A 13,840-nucleotide genomic window follows, 5' to 3' on the forward strand; every position below is an offset into this window, starting at 1 on the left:
AGGGTTCTGCTGTACGAGGTGCTTTCCTCTTTACTAAATTCACCTTTTGAAGGTGATAGGTATCCTTCCCAGCTATTTCTCCTACTTCTTAAACTGTTCTATTTATCTTAAATTTTCCCTTTCATAAAGTATGGTAATAGGATGACATTTGTTCTTCCTACTCCTTTGTGGTTTGTGCAGAAGGAGGGTAACTCAGCTTCCTTCCCACGGTCCTCCCACCCACAGGGGCCTGGATGGAGGATGTGGGTTCTTGGGCTGACAGGAGTGGGGCTTGCTGCCCCTCTTACCTGCTCTGGGAGACGCCGCACGTTGCTGAATACAGCCGTGCCATTGCAGTAGAGCGTATACACAGCTACTCTGTAGCAGGTATCAGATGAATTGTTGGGGATTTTATTTTCTGTGAAACAAAGTGTGTTTTGGCATATTTACAAGCATGTCGTGAGTTACATCGAAATGTATTTGGGAGTTAAATGTCTCCTGGGGAGAAAACAGAAGGGAGTTTTTCCTAAGGGGGAAAAAAAAATCCACACTTAATCCCAATTAACTTTAGCCTCAGGCAAGGGCTCTTCCTCCTTTTTCCTCCCCCCTCCAGAGAAAACACTGAATTCATTCACAACAGCAACAAACACAGTGTCCTGGAAGAAGGAATACTGACAGGGTAATGAGCACTGACCGGCCACACAAATCGCTGCGTGTCTTGCTTAAACTTACACCGCTGGCAGTAAAAAGGAAATCTGTGAGTACAGGTACCGTGAAGGGAGTTGCATTCTTCTGTGGGTTATTCATTTCATGTAAGGAGAATCAATGAAACCCAAAGTGACGTTAGTTCGTGAAATCACAGTAGCAGCCTTCAGCACTAGAAGTATTGCTTTGGGGATTTCAGCTCTCACGGGGAAATCGCAGCCCCCAAATCTGTAGTACCATCCTTTCCACGGCTTTTTGATATCTGAAGAACTGTAATAGTGGTTACAGTGGAGCTAACATGCTGGTTTCAGTTTTATTATATGTGGATTCTAATACTTTTTAATTGGCAGCAAGAAATTCTAGATTTCTTACTGTTAAACTGTAGCAACTGTTTTGCTAAGAAAAGTCAAGCTTTTATATTGCATTAGTTTTGCCTGTATCCTGCCTACCTCAGAGGAGTTGCTAAGTAGAAGCACTCATCTTAAAATATAAATGTTGTCTTAAGCTTATTCCATTATTCAAGCAGTGTTTAGTGTAACCCTGTCATTTTCTTATAGTGATCCAGCTGCCAAAGCTCTCTGGGAGTCCTTCATGAACCTCAAACAAAAGGAAGCTGTGATGGAGGCTAGGAGACACCTTGTGGAGGCTGCGAGCAGAGAAAATTTACCTATTAAGATGAGCATGGGTGAGTACTGTGACATCCCCTTCCCTGCACAGTGGTAATGGGAAAGATGACAGCTGCTCTACGTCCACATAACCCTCTTGGGGAAAACTTACCTCCGTTCTCACCGTTGATTTTGGGTGTGTATTAAGGCTACCACAGGTACAGAAGTGAGAAACAAATGTTTGCTAGAGCTCAGGTGTTGTCTTTTATATACAACAACATTAAAAAGATCAAGAACAGTTGTGAAGCACTGAAGGTCTATGAAGAAAGATTTTAAAGGCATGTGAATGGCTAGCAATGCTGCTGCTTTGTTCTGCAAAACATGAGAATTTGGGTATTTTTAAAAAAGCAGGATTTGTGCCCTTGGCAAGCAGGAGTTGCAAAAGCAGCTGATCTGATGAAATTTTTGCAGTTCTGTATAATTACATAAAAAATATAAACCTGATAAACCTGAATTCTTCAAAATAATAGATATTAAATGTAAATAAAAACTTTTAATAACTTTTTAAAGGATATTGTTCTCACTACATGACATATTCAGTGAAATGCAAGAACTGATGTAAAATTAGGCTTATTAAAACAATTATATGGCTCTATACTTTTTTTTTTTTTTTTTTAATTTCATGTACCCTGACTATTCTATGCTGAACTTTTCATCAACAGAGGAAGGTCCTTGTGGAATAAAAGTAATCGGCTTTTATCTGAGGCTCTAGAGAGTACTGCAAAGATATTGTAGAGGATTTAAATGTACTGCCAAATTGTAAACTCTTAACAACTATAACATTTTGTATGTTGTATGGTCATTACAAATACCTAGAGCGTATATTCAGTAGATTATTAATCAGAAATAGTAGATCTGGGCAACAGTAATGATATAAACTGTTTTAAAGAAATGAAGCAGCCATGAGAGGGCTTTTATAAATTGACCTGAAGAAGAGAAGGCAGACAATTTTTTAAATGATAAAATTGTCTTTAAGCTTTCCCTGATAGTGTGTCTGATTATTCACTGTAGTGACACTAAATGTCTTCCTATTTCATGTGCCTCTGAAAAACAAACAAAAGAAACTGTATTACTGCTGGAATTCACCTTTGTTTTAAAAAGTAATTACTTCCCATCTTTGAGACACAATCCCTGTTACCAGCTTTGCTTCTTCGTGTGAATGACTAGATCAGCCACCCTTTCCTGTGGTACCCATCGATGGCTGTAATAACCCTGATTCTTGATCATGTTGGCTGGTACTTGTTTGATGGCAGCCTAAATATCAGGCAAAAGTGGACCCAGTGTAGTGATATGTAGAAACACTAAGAGTTGATGTTGAAACAAGTTTCTGATGCTATGATTCTCGAGACTTGCTTTTGTCTGGAGGATGCAATATAAGATATAACTTACCAGTCTTTATAGGAGTGAATTTTTTTGTACTAGAATCATAATTAATTTTAACTTTGTAGTTAACTCCGTAAGTTAACTACAAACTTACTTATGAACTTCAAAGGGAGATAAAAAATTCAAGGCAGTCTTATAAATGATAAACAGGAATAACATGAAAAGTATGGAAAGGAGGGCTACCCAGTTACCAAAATCAAAATTTCTCATTGAGCATAAGCCTGAAACTCCCACCAAGGTGTCACTTTGTCCACAGGCACATATTTATTAATGACATGTTGGAGCAGAGCTACATCTTTACAGTGTTCATTTCTCATCTGTCATGCTACAGAATATCTTAAATCTGTTGGAAAGCTGGAAATTAAGTTGTTTATCAATTGTTTCTTTTGCTGAGAAGGAAAAATTCGCATCCTGTTCTGGTCCTGGATTGTTGTGTTTAGTCAAAAGGCTGCTTGCTTCCACTGTGATTGTGATGTGAGGCAGCACGGGCTAGAGAGAGAGAGGAAATCATTTCAGGCTTTCTACTCTGTGCTTATCCTTCATTTTTTATGATTTTACCTCAGGTTCTGCATGTATTGAATGATCTTGGTGGACTGCACGCTGGTTTTCCCAATACTTAGGGTATTCTCTTTTTTTTTTTTTTTTTTTTTTTATGGCCCTAATATTAAATGTCACAGACATTTTCTAGCATAAAAGTTGTCTCTTACTCTTTTTACTAAAACCAGCTGTGTCAGATGGTAAGAGTATTTTTGCTTGCTGCCATTTTTTTGCTGGTTTTCCCCCTGGAAATAAGGAGTGAATTACATTTGAAAGCAAAGCTTTAAATTCTTCTTGGTGTAGCTGAGCCCTCCTGCAGTGGCCACCTGCCTGAAAACTGCATCATGTGTGACGCTGGCAGAACTGGAGTCCTGTGCAGTGGTGAGAAACTTGATCCCATCCTGTTTCCCTATTTTCAGAGCAAGGAAAATAAATTCTGTTGTTTTCTGGGCTTTGAGAGGCTCAGAATTTTTCATTATTCTGAGGTGTGCCTGTGCTTGTCCATGCTTTGCCTGCAAATAATGTGCCTAAGGCCCAACTTTGTTCTTTCCCTGCTTGGCTGCACGTGGCAGGGGCTCTAAAACTTATAGGAGGATCCTCAGCTTAAGCTTTTGCTTTCTGGTATTTTATGAATGTGTTCTCCTGAGATGGAAGGAAGGTAGAACTGAAGAGATCTGCTGTTGAAGAGGATACATCTCCCCTTATTCCCAAATATCTATCCCAGGCCTCTGGGAACTTCACTTTTTGTCATCAAAGTCAGCAGGGATGGACAGATGAGTTCTGAGGAAAATCAGCAATTTTAGCTGTGTTTTACAAGCTGAGTAGATTGGAGCTGCTTTCAGGTGTTCTAGATTTACATATCCCTTCAATGAGTTGTATCCACCAAGGTGGTAGTGTGGTACGTCTGGAAATCCTATCAGCTACTTAAAAACAGTTCGGTGTAGAAGGAGGTTGGCTGAAGATAGGAATTGCAGAGTTGGCAACGTTTTTTGAAATTTTTGTGGATGGACTCTTGGAGCAAGTCCAGCTTCAAATGTAAGGCAATCTCCAAGTCATTCGTAAACAAAGTGGGATTTTCTCCTTTTGCTGTAGACATCTCATACTTGGGTTTACAGGTGGCCAATTATGTGTTCTTATACCATCTTCAAGGCAGACTTGCATCTTTTATTCTTTCTTTATGTAGAAGGAAAGTGGAAAGTGCATGTTTCGTGTCATTTTCCTTTGCATGTGAAAGAACATCATTGCTGTCACAAACTTTCATGAGTGACAGCAGCAAGTAAGCTATTCAGAACAGTTTGTTGCAAGCATTCTAAAATCCTTTTTTTTTTTTCTTCAAAGAAGAATTGCAAGTTTTGAAAACAGCATAACAGAGGGAGTCAAAGAGCAGAGTGATCATTCACATAATCAACTAGAACATAAAACTGTGAAACTGCTCAGCTCTTTCCACGGGGGACAAAACCTGAGTTGTATATCTACGCAAGGTATTTGGGTTTCTGAGGTCAAACCTGGAGAAGGCAGGCAAAGCACTGTTTAGAATTTCACCTAGTGTAAAGGCTTTGTGCTATATGTAGTTTACGTCTCCTTTAATCCATTGCATCCATAAATGCATACCATAGCTATATGGTTTCTGAAGATGGAATGTGTGCGTCCTGTGCAGTTTACTGATGCTGTCAGTATTGACTTTAGGGCAGTATTTGCTTGGTGTTGCCTGCTGTGGACATTCTGTAGGTGGATGCAAGTTTTGGCAACAGCCTTAACCCTTCCAGCTAGCTGCATTTCCCAAAGCAGAGAGATTGCATGTAAACAGTAGGTGGAGCTGTCTTTTGCTGGGAGTCCATTTAAATAAAGAGGCATTAAAATACTTTGGCATAATAAAAATACTGGTATTTAAAGAAATTTATTTAAAGAGTTAAGTTTGTTTTTCAAAAGCTCTTTGGAAGACAGTTTAGAAGATTGTTTTAATAGCCTTCTGGTGAGATTTACACGTTGTGCTAAATTCAAGTGAATTGTAAATACAGGGAAGGGATTACTTATGCTCAGCTCTTTAAGTAAGTGACTGTAAGGAGTTCCGCTCTGTGGCAGCAGCCTGGTTTGCAGTACAGCAGAAAGGTTGCTGGTTTTTCCATTCCTCTGCTTCCCATTCCCTCCTTCATAGGTCTGATGCATATCTTAATCATCTTCTGAATGTGGCAGTCCATGAATCTCCTGTTGAAAGCTTTGCTATTAGCATAGTATTTGGCAGCAATAAAAACTTTGCTATAAATGTTCTTCTGTGGTTTTAGAAACACCCTTGCTCTTCTATTTGAAAGGAGCACAGTAAACCGTGGTCAAGCCTGAATTCCTTTATTGTCTCTCTTTACTGGCATGGAGACTGATGAAAGTCAAAACAGTGGTATAGTAACAGAAACAAAGTGCTGTGTGCTGTTACACGGGGCCTTGTTAATAGAAGAAAAGCCTTTTCATCTCTTTCCATTTGAACTGTACAAATACGGTTTTAAAAACTAAACTCACTACAAAATGAGCAAAACCTCCGAGTTCATGAGATAAAGAAGAGTACTATAACTTTCAAATGGGCTGGTATGTGTATGGAGTGAACTGAATGGTGAAACTTCTTTGGGTAGAAATGGGAAGATCCTGAATTTTTTATTGGAAATATGAAATAACATTTTGAGTTAGATAAATACCTCAAAATGGATAGGAAATTGCAGGGGAGTACCTTATCTTAAAACATAAAACATACAAAGAATATCAAATGTGCAGTTCTTAAAATATATATATATATATATATATATATATATATATAAATTAAAATTGCGCTTGACTGTAATGGTATCTGTTATTTATTGTTGACAAGATCAATATAACAATATTCAAGATTCAGTACCATCAATTCCTGGACTAAACTCTAGGGATGAAAGCTACCAGTGAAGAAAATAATAAGAGCCATAATAAAGTAGAGAGGTACGTTGATATCTTTCAGATAAATCACCAGGTCTGATCTCAGATATCCAACATCCACCCTGGCCAACCGTTAGGCCGGTGCTGTGGAACAGACAAGGAGCGAGGCAATGCCAGCCTTGGGTTTGAGGCCTTCATGCAGGACAAGGCGGATGAGTATTGCAGGGCTCAACGCGGTCTGTGGGGTGTTCAAATCCCTTCTGCAGCATGTCTCTGGCTAAGTAATAGGTACCTGGATAACTGCTGGCCTTGTCAGTGTTTGGGAGGCCTCTCTCAAGGCATCTTCATGGGATGGGAGAGTTCCTGTACCAGCCTTACTGAGTTGGGCCTGGTTTAGCCTGCAGAATTCTTGCCGGGTCCTGCCATGCTGCTCCAAGGACGTGCTGGTGTCCTCAGGGCTTACCCCAGGGAAAGGTGAGGCTGTTCCTCTCAGACCTGAGTAAATTAGTCTCCTTTTTGTCTAACAAAAGTAATGGAAGCTCTGCAATGTGGGACTATCTAGCCAAGCAGATTTGATTTTCCAGCCTGCTGCAATACTGAGTTCCTGATTTCTCCCTGTAGTGCAACTCTTAGTCTTGACCTAAAGCAAATGTTCCTAATTTCAGTGATGGTCAACGGAGCAGATGTTTTGTTGCATCATTCACCCCTGCAGGCAGGAAGGCTTTTTGCTTCTTAGAGTGCTAAATGTTTTTTGAAGAGTTTGAAGTGTTTCTGAAAGTTTTAGATCTGTTTGGGGGGGCTTCCCTGTAGGCCTTTCCATTCCCAGGGGACAACCACCCTTTGAGTACAGTGGGGGTTAATCTGTCCCTGGTAACTCTTGATGAAACAGCCTTTCTGAATAGACTCCACCACGTAAAGACCTGTTGAAAGAAGTTGATGTTATGGCTGTTCCACCTTGCACTGTTGCACTAGGGTGAAGCTCACAGTTTCAACCCCACTGAGTGATCAGTGTTCACCTTGCTAAGTAGATCCCGTCTTCTGATAGTCATCTGGTTTTGCCAGTGTAGAGCAAAGATGTTGTGCCAAGTCCCAGATGTGCAAGTTTTTGTTTGTTTGTTTGTTTTAAGTAACTAAACTTTTCAAGTCATCTCTGTAACTCGTTAGATGTGACAAAAAGGATGAAGATATTCCTGCCAAGGCAGTTCTGTTTTTGAGGACATGACCAAATAGCTGAGATGTAGAGATGCTCAGAAACAAAGCAGATTGTTTTTCATCAATAAGTGACTCTGCATTGGTGTGTACTGCTGCTTAGAAGCATCACCAGCTGGGGAGCACTATCTGCACTAAACGTTACGCTTCTTTCAAAGCTGGATGCTGCATTTAGGAAAATAATGTACAAGTTCCTTCTTTCAGTCTCACCTTCCAATTCACAGAATTGCTTTGTCCTGTCAAGGATGCTATTGCTAAAAGGAGAAAATAAGCATTCTTTAGAATAACTGGAATTATGCAAGGTGTGATGTTCCTTCTGGCTGTTGGCTACATTTGTGCTGATGTCACCAAGGACATAGTTTGCTTCCATGGGATCAAGGGTGTACTGCCGATTCACATTCAGCTTGGCAGACTCATTCGTCATGAACTTCACTGGGATTTACATCGCTGATCTGCTGCTGGGCTATCCCAAATGGAAAAAACAACAACAACAACAACAAACAAACAAACAAACAAAAAAGAAAAATGAAATAAAGGCTGAAAAGAACGGTCTTTATGATCAGTGCAGAACAGTACCCTGAATGCAGCAGAAGGCTTATTTAGTGTCCGTAAGCACCCATGATGTATGTTCTTAGTGAGTGCTACTGTTTCTACAGATGAGACGAGAACTGAAAACTTGTGTCCCAAATGTTGAAATATTGTGCTAGTAAATAACATTTTAATCCTCCTTTTTTACTTGTGCTCAAACACTGGAAATAAGTAAAAATGAGAGGCTATCTAACACTCGGTTACCAAAGCTTGCTGTTGTTTGCATTTATTTGTTCAAGAGCTTGAGAATCAAAGAACTATATTGCCATGTTGAGACACAGACTGTGACTCCTTAATACCAATGAATGTAAAAGTGAAGTAATACTGAGGATGGAGCAGCTCATTATATTTCATGAAGAAGAAAAATCTAAAGCAATAAATGGGGCTGTAGGTAGGTGGAGGTTCTTACCCAGCTCTGTTGATCTCAGAGCTGCTTAGACAATTGAGATGGTTCTTTTTTCTTTAACAACTTGCCAGTTTCTTTCTTTCTGTCTCTCACCTTTCTGACTTCCTTCCTTTAACTAGTCTTTCAGGAGGTTATGTTCCTGTATGATTTGGGGAAAACACAGCTTCTCATCTATCTGTTGCTTGTGCATTTTTTGGTGCATCCTTAATGTCAGAGGATTGGTTTGATCCATAGAGTACAGGGTTTTTTCAACATTAAACTACGTCTTACTGAGGAGAGAAGAGGAAAAAAATGATAGAACATCTATGGCATTTACACATCCTATCTGGAAGAGTACCTAAAATACCTTATTGTCATCTTCATTGTTGATACAAAACAAATGGGGAATGTGGAACCCTGCTGGGTTCTCCAAATACAACAGTTACACCTTATGGAAATGGTTTTGGAAGTGGTCCCTGGAGTTTTTAAATCCTGCCCCCTGGCTAAAGGACGCATTTCTAATTTAGAGGAGACTGAGACAGATAATGTGAAGACTTTCATTTAAAAAATGAAGTAAATCTTAACCAAAACAGGTTGGCAGAGATGTTTTAGTTCAGCATTGAAATTACTTGGAATAATATTCAGAAGAAAAAAAATAAAAGCATCGTAAAGGATCATATGCTTCCTTTTACTGAAGTAAGTTTATGTGAAGGCAAAATTAGCCTCTCAATATTTTAAGGTATTCCTTGCAGGTGGTGGTAGGTGGCTTTTTGCTCTTCTTTAGACAATTAGGAGTTGTTCTGAGTGTTGTGGTGTTTAGTTGAAAGTGGCGATTTTTTGTTTGTTTGTTTGTTTTGTGTTTTGTTTAGTGACTACTGTGTTACGTGAATTTATCTTAAAAGGAAAAAGAAAAGAGTAATATTGATAGTTACCACATTTATTTGAAGTTAAATGAAAATGTTCGAGCTGACTCTGAAGTATCAACTATCCTATTTTACCCTAAGCTCTTGTTGTATACTTCATATTTTATTCTGTGACTTAATATTATTTAAGAAAAAAACAGTTCCTAGGTTAAGTTTGTTTATGAAGTTTCAGTAAGGGTGTTTTTGTCCCTTACTGTAGTCTTGTCTTGGTTTAATGAATAACCTACTGTATGCTGTATAGTCTCTTGTGGTGTAAAAAGGGGAACAGGTCATGCCCTAATAAAATTGTAAAGAGTGTCATATTTGTGCCTTATACCTCATTTGCTTTGCTATGAAACAGTTAGCAGATGGAAGTGAAGCACAAAACCCTGTGCAGTGATGTGAAACAGAAATATGCTGGTAGTATGTTATCTTTGATTAAATTACAGTTGGCACATGGATGGAGAACTATTTGGCTAACCCTAGTGTTACTTTTTATGAAGGGAATGTGGTGACAGTGGTCTTTCTATGTGTCTGGAATTGTTGGATAAAGTTTATTTTAAAATTTAAATTAAAATCTTTGGTACAGACAGTAAACCGAAACACTTGCATTTGACTTGTAGCCAGGTCTCCTTTCATGTCTGGTTGTGATTAGAGTTGAAGATAATTATTAAAAATTTAAAAGAAAACAGAACTGTGTTGCTCTTGCAACAGTTCTGCAAATATAGTATTTCATTATTTATATTCTTTGTTAATGTAATACTGCAAGGCTTATATAAACCTCAGTGCGAAGTCTTTTTGTCTTAATGAAAGTACTGTGAAAAGGGACTTCAATGTGGTCTTTCTCTAGAGCATTTACATGATGTGCACAACAGGAGTAAACATTAATGTACAGATAAACATCCGTGAAGTTTTGAAACAGGGTTTTAACATAAATGCACATCGTTATTTATTTTTTAGGCTATATATCTTTAAATTGTAAGGAAATGACTTTGTGTATTAAAAAGCTTATGAGCGTAGATAGCATTTACTTGTAAATGTGTCCAGTTTATTTTCGGCATGTTTAATGGATTATCACAAATGTGAAACTCCATTCATAATACAGCCACATTCTACAACAACTCTCATCAAAGGTTTTTAAATGACTGATTTTAAGAACTTTATGACCACGGCTCATTATGTAACTTCTTAAGATCACTTTTTAAATATATATTTTGAGATATTGCTGTGAGATCACATGATTGCCTTTGAGAATAATTTAGATTGTTCATTGATCTAATTAACATTTGAGTTTTAAAATAGAAAAGAATGTGGGAGAGTAAGTTTAATTGTAGTTGCATAAGCTGTGAGTTACGGGTCTTTGAATTAGAAACAAGTGTTAATCCTTTTAAGTGAATTAACTTTTAAATAGATAAAACTACAGTACTTCTTAAGTGTCTGGAATCTGTAGTGAGCAACAGCGTTTCTAACATTAGTCTAACCAACTTTTACATCAAACAAACCAAATTGCTTAGGGAAGGTTGAATGGCTTCTTTCAGTTTTTGATTGCCATTACTAATTAGTACATATACAGCTAGAAACAAACTGATATATATGTATGTATTTATTCTATGTGTATATATAAAGGTGCAGATAAAACACAACACTTATAAGGTACTGATTAATGATGCCATTTCTTGAAAAGAAGCAATTGAATTGCGATCTTCTGTTCTCTGCTAAGATTTATTCAAAAGTTTTGTTTAGGTGAACACCTGAGATTTCTTTTATTCACTAAGCTTTTTTTTTTTTTTTGGCTTCTATTATATTTTCTTAGTCTTGAAAAGAATTATCTAGATAGGCAGCAAAAAGAACAAGATGTTTACATTTGTTCAGACAGCTATATCAAATGCAATAGAACTGTGACGTTAATGGTTATACAATCTCTAAATTACTTAGAAAACATTGAAAATAACTGTGATTTCTGTGATAACAGAAAAGAGGAATTAAGCTTTACTATTTGACTCAAACATAAATGAAGAACGCAACAAGTTAGGAAATGTTAATGTGACAAAAACTTTGTGGTAAGTTTTTTGCTTTAAATTAAAACTTACTGCACAGTGGATAAGATGCTTCGTGTATCTGAAAATATAATGCTGAACTAATAGTTAAGTATGTTACCAAATGCTTTGGAAATTATGGGTTTAAATTTCATCATCTACACGATAGTATTTACAGTTTAAAAAAATCCACGTACTTGTAGACCATATGTTTGTGATGATCAAGAAATTGTTAAACAGGAGGAGGTCCTATAGGACTCTTTGAACCTGTACAAGAACCCAAAACACTCTTTCAGTCCAAGAAATAGAAATTTATTCTAATTGCTGGTATTTATATCTGTGGGGAAACAGACTGGTTGGAAATAAGATACAGCTCGCTGTACGTGTGTTCCATGATATCTTAATTTAATAGGGTGTGTCAGCTATAATGCTATAATGACTGTGTTCTTCATCAGCAAAATCAATCCTGGATATAGGATTGGGAGATGCCAGTTCCAGCATGTGCTTGGCATGCAGCAAAGCCATGTGGCACCTGCATTTTGATGGAGCTCTGTGGCAGTTGTGGATATCAGCACTAAGTACTTTGTCTCATGCATCTTTTGAGATGGCAGAAAGGACTTGAGAATTTATGCTAAGAATGGAGCTGTCTAGTCAAAAAGGGAGTTTCCTGGGGGGCAAACTTGAAGAAAATAGCTGAAAACTATGTAGAGCTATACGAGCAAAGCACCACTGAGAACAGCCCATGCTGAAGGATTTAAACCAAAAATACAGCGTGTACTGGTGTGCCTGCAGTTCTTTTAAGTGTCTGACTTGAAGTGGAACATGGCAATATAGTAAAACTGGGTGGTTTGCTGAGTGTTTTTTTTCCAGCATAATTTAGCCTTATGATTCAGTCTCACAAAGGATGACTAGTTACACAAGAGACATGGCGAATTACATATGTACATACTCATACATCATCTTGTTTTCCATGCATATTTATTTGCTTACTGCCCAAAGTGATTGTTATAGTATTCTCAGCTGCAGAAATCTTCCAGAGATCATCAGAGAAATAATCAGTCCTGTGAATAACGTACCAAAGAAGAACAACGACCTCCCTCTCACTGGAACAGCGAGCCAAAAACACGATGAAGTTCTCAGTGTCTAAAAGCATATGTCTTAGTGCTAAATGAGGACGCGTACAAGCCACCTGAAATCCTTTGGGCATAGTATTTTAAGACAAATAAGTCATTTAATTTCAGTGAGAAGTTGAAAGCGTCCAGATGATTCAGCCAAATTTCCAGATTTCAAGTCACTTTATGGTTGCAGTGAACTACTGTTTTCAAGGATTACTGTTTTTCATGGCTGGTGACCTTCTGGCTGGCACTTGGCCGAGGGCTTTGTGTTACTAAACATGGTGGAAAAGGTGAAGAATAAGGTAATGCAGTATGACCATGACGAATACTTAGTCAAGATTAAGAAATGGCTTTGAGAAAATCTGGAATGCCAGTACTTAACTGAGTGTTATGCCAGCACTTGAAAGTTTAATATAGGCAGCTACCCCTAAGATGCTTAATTCTGGAACGTTTTACCTACTTATTCATACAGTTCTGAGATTTGTTTTGGTGCTTAGGAGGGCAACTGGGAAATACTGTAGTCAGCAGATAGAAATGGTTATGTTTTGTTTATAGTGTGCTAAGTCAGAAGAGGATACTGAATGGCAGAGTATGTTTAAAAAAAAAAAAAAAAAGTAATAATGGGTTCAAATTGCTGTGCATTTAAACTATGAATGACTAAAATGCAAAATTCTTAATTCATTTCAAGACACCCAAGTTGTCAGTCGTGTTTGTCCAGTCATTCTGAATGTGCTGGGAAACTGGAAACCCTAGATAATCTAGGAATCGTAAAACGTAACGTGGGCCCATACCCAGGCGTCTGCATTTAGGTATTGAGAACTGAACACGGTTATTATTAGAGTGCTTTAGTTATATTTCTCCCAATTAACTGATTGCTTTTTGTTTTATGTAAAATTTTTGAAAACAGTGTCAGAACTGATGGTTGTTTCCTGTCAACAGTGACAGTGATGGCAGCAGCTTCCACTATCACAGTGCTGTGTGTGTGTGTATGTGAGGGGTGAAGTGGGTTTCTGGTCCCATGCCTCCTTCAGCTTAGTGACGTGAAGAATATGAGATCTTCAGTTTATGACCCAGGCACCCTCACCTCATATTCCCATACACTCTGGCCTCACAAATCCACACTGCAACTTCCCACTCCAACCCTTTCTTCCCCATCCAGGAATTCACTTTCTGCTTCTATGTCCTCAAACGCCCTGGCTTTACATGACTTCAGATGTGTGACAGGCAGGAGGCCTTGCCTCCCTGAAGGACCTTCACTCTGCTGCTCCTGCAGTTGTGAAAGAAAGAAGGCAACAGGTGACCATCAACCAGAGCAGAAGGGTTTGTGTTTGTGGGAGATGAGCATATGCTATTAGAAATAAGCCTGTCACATCTGCTTTCGGCCTGCTCTAAGGTTTTAGTGTTCTTCGGGTCCGGAGCCTTCCTTTGGAGAAGTCAG

At 38.3% G+C, this 13,840-nt stretch overlaps 1 protein-coding gene across 1 annotated transcript in view; it reads left to right on the forward strand.

The window, feature by feature from the left end:
* SCFD2 (sec1 family domain containing 2) overlaps nucleotides 1-13,840 on the forward strand; it is a 189,370-nt gene that overhangs the window by 33,524 nt on the left and 142,006 nt on the right. The window contains exon 3 of the mRNA XM_032186590.1: nucleotides 1,242-1,369. Coding sequence (XP_032042481.1) covers nucleotides 1,242-1,369 — 128 coding nt within the window. The remainder of the gene's footprint in view (nucleotides 1-1,241; nucleotides 1,370-13,840) is intronic.

Source organism: Aythya fuligula, chromosome 4 (genome assembly GCF_009819795.1).
Source record: "Aythya fuligula isolate bAytFul2 chromosome 4, bAytFul2.pri, whole genome shotgun sequence".
NCBI lineage: Eukaryota > Metazoa > Chordata > Aves > Anseriformes > Anatidae > Aythya > Aythya fuligula.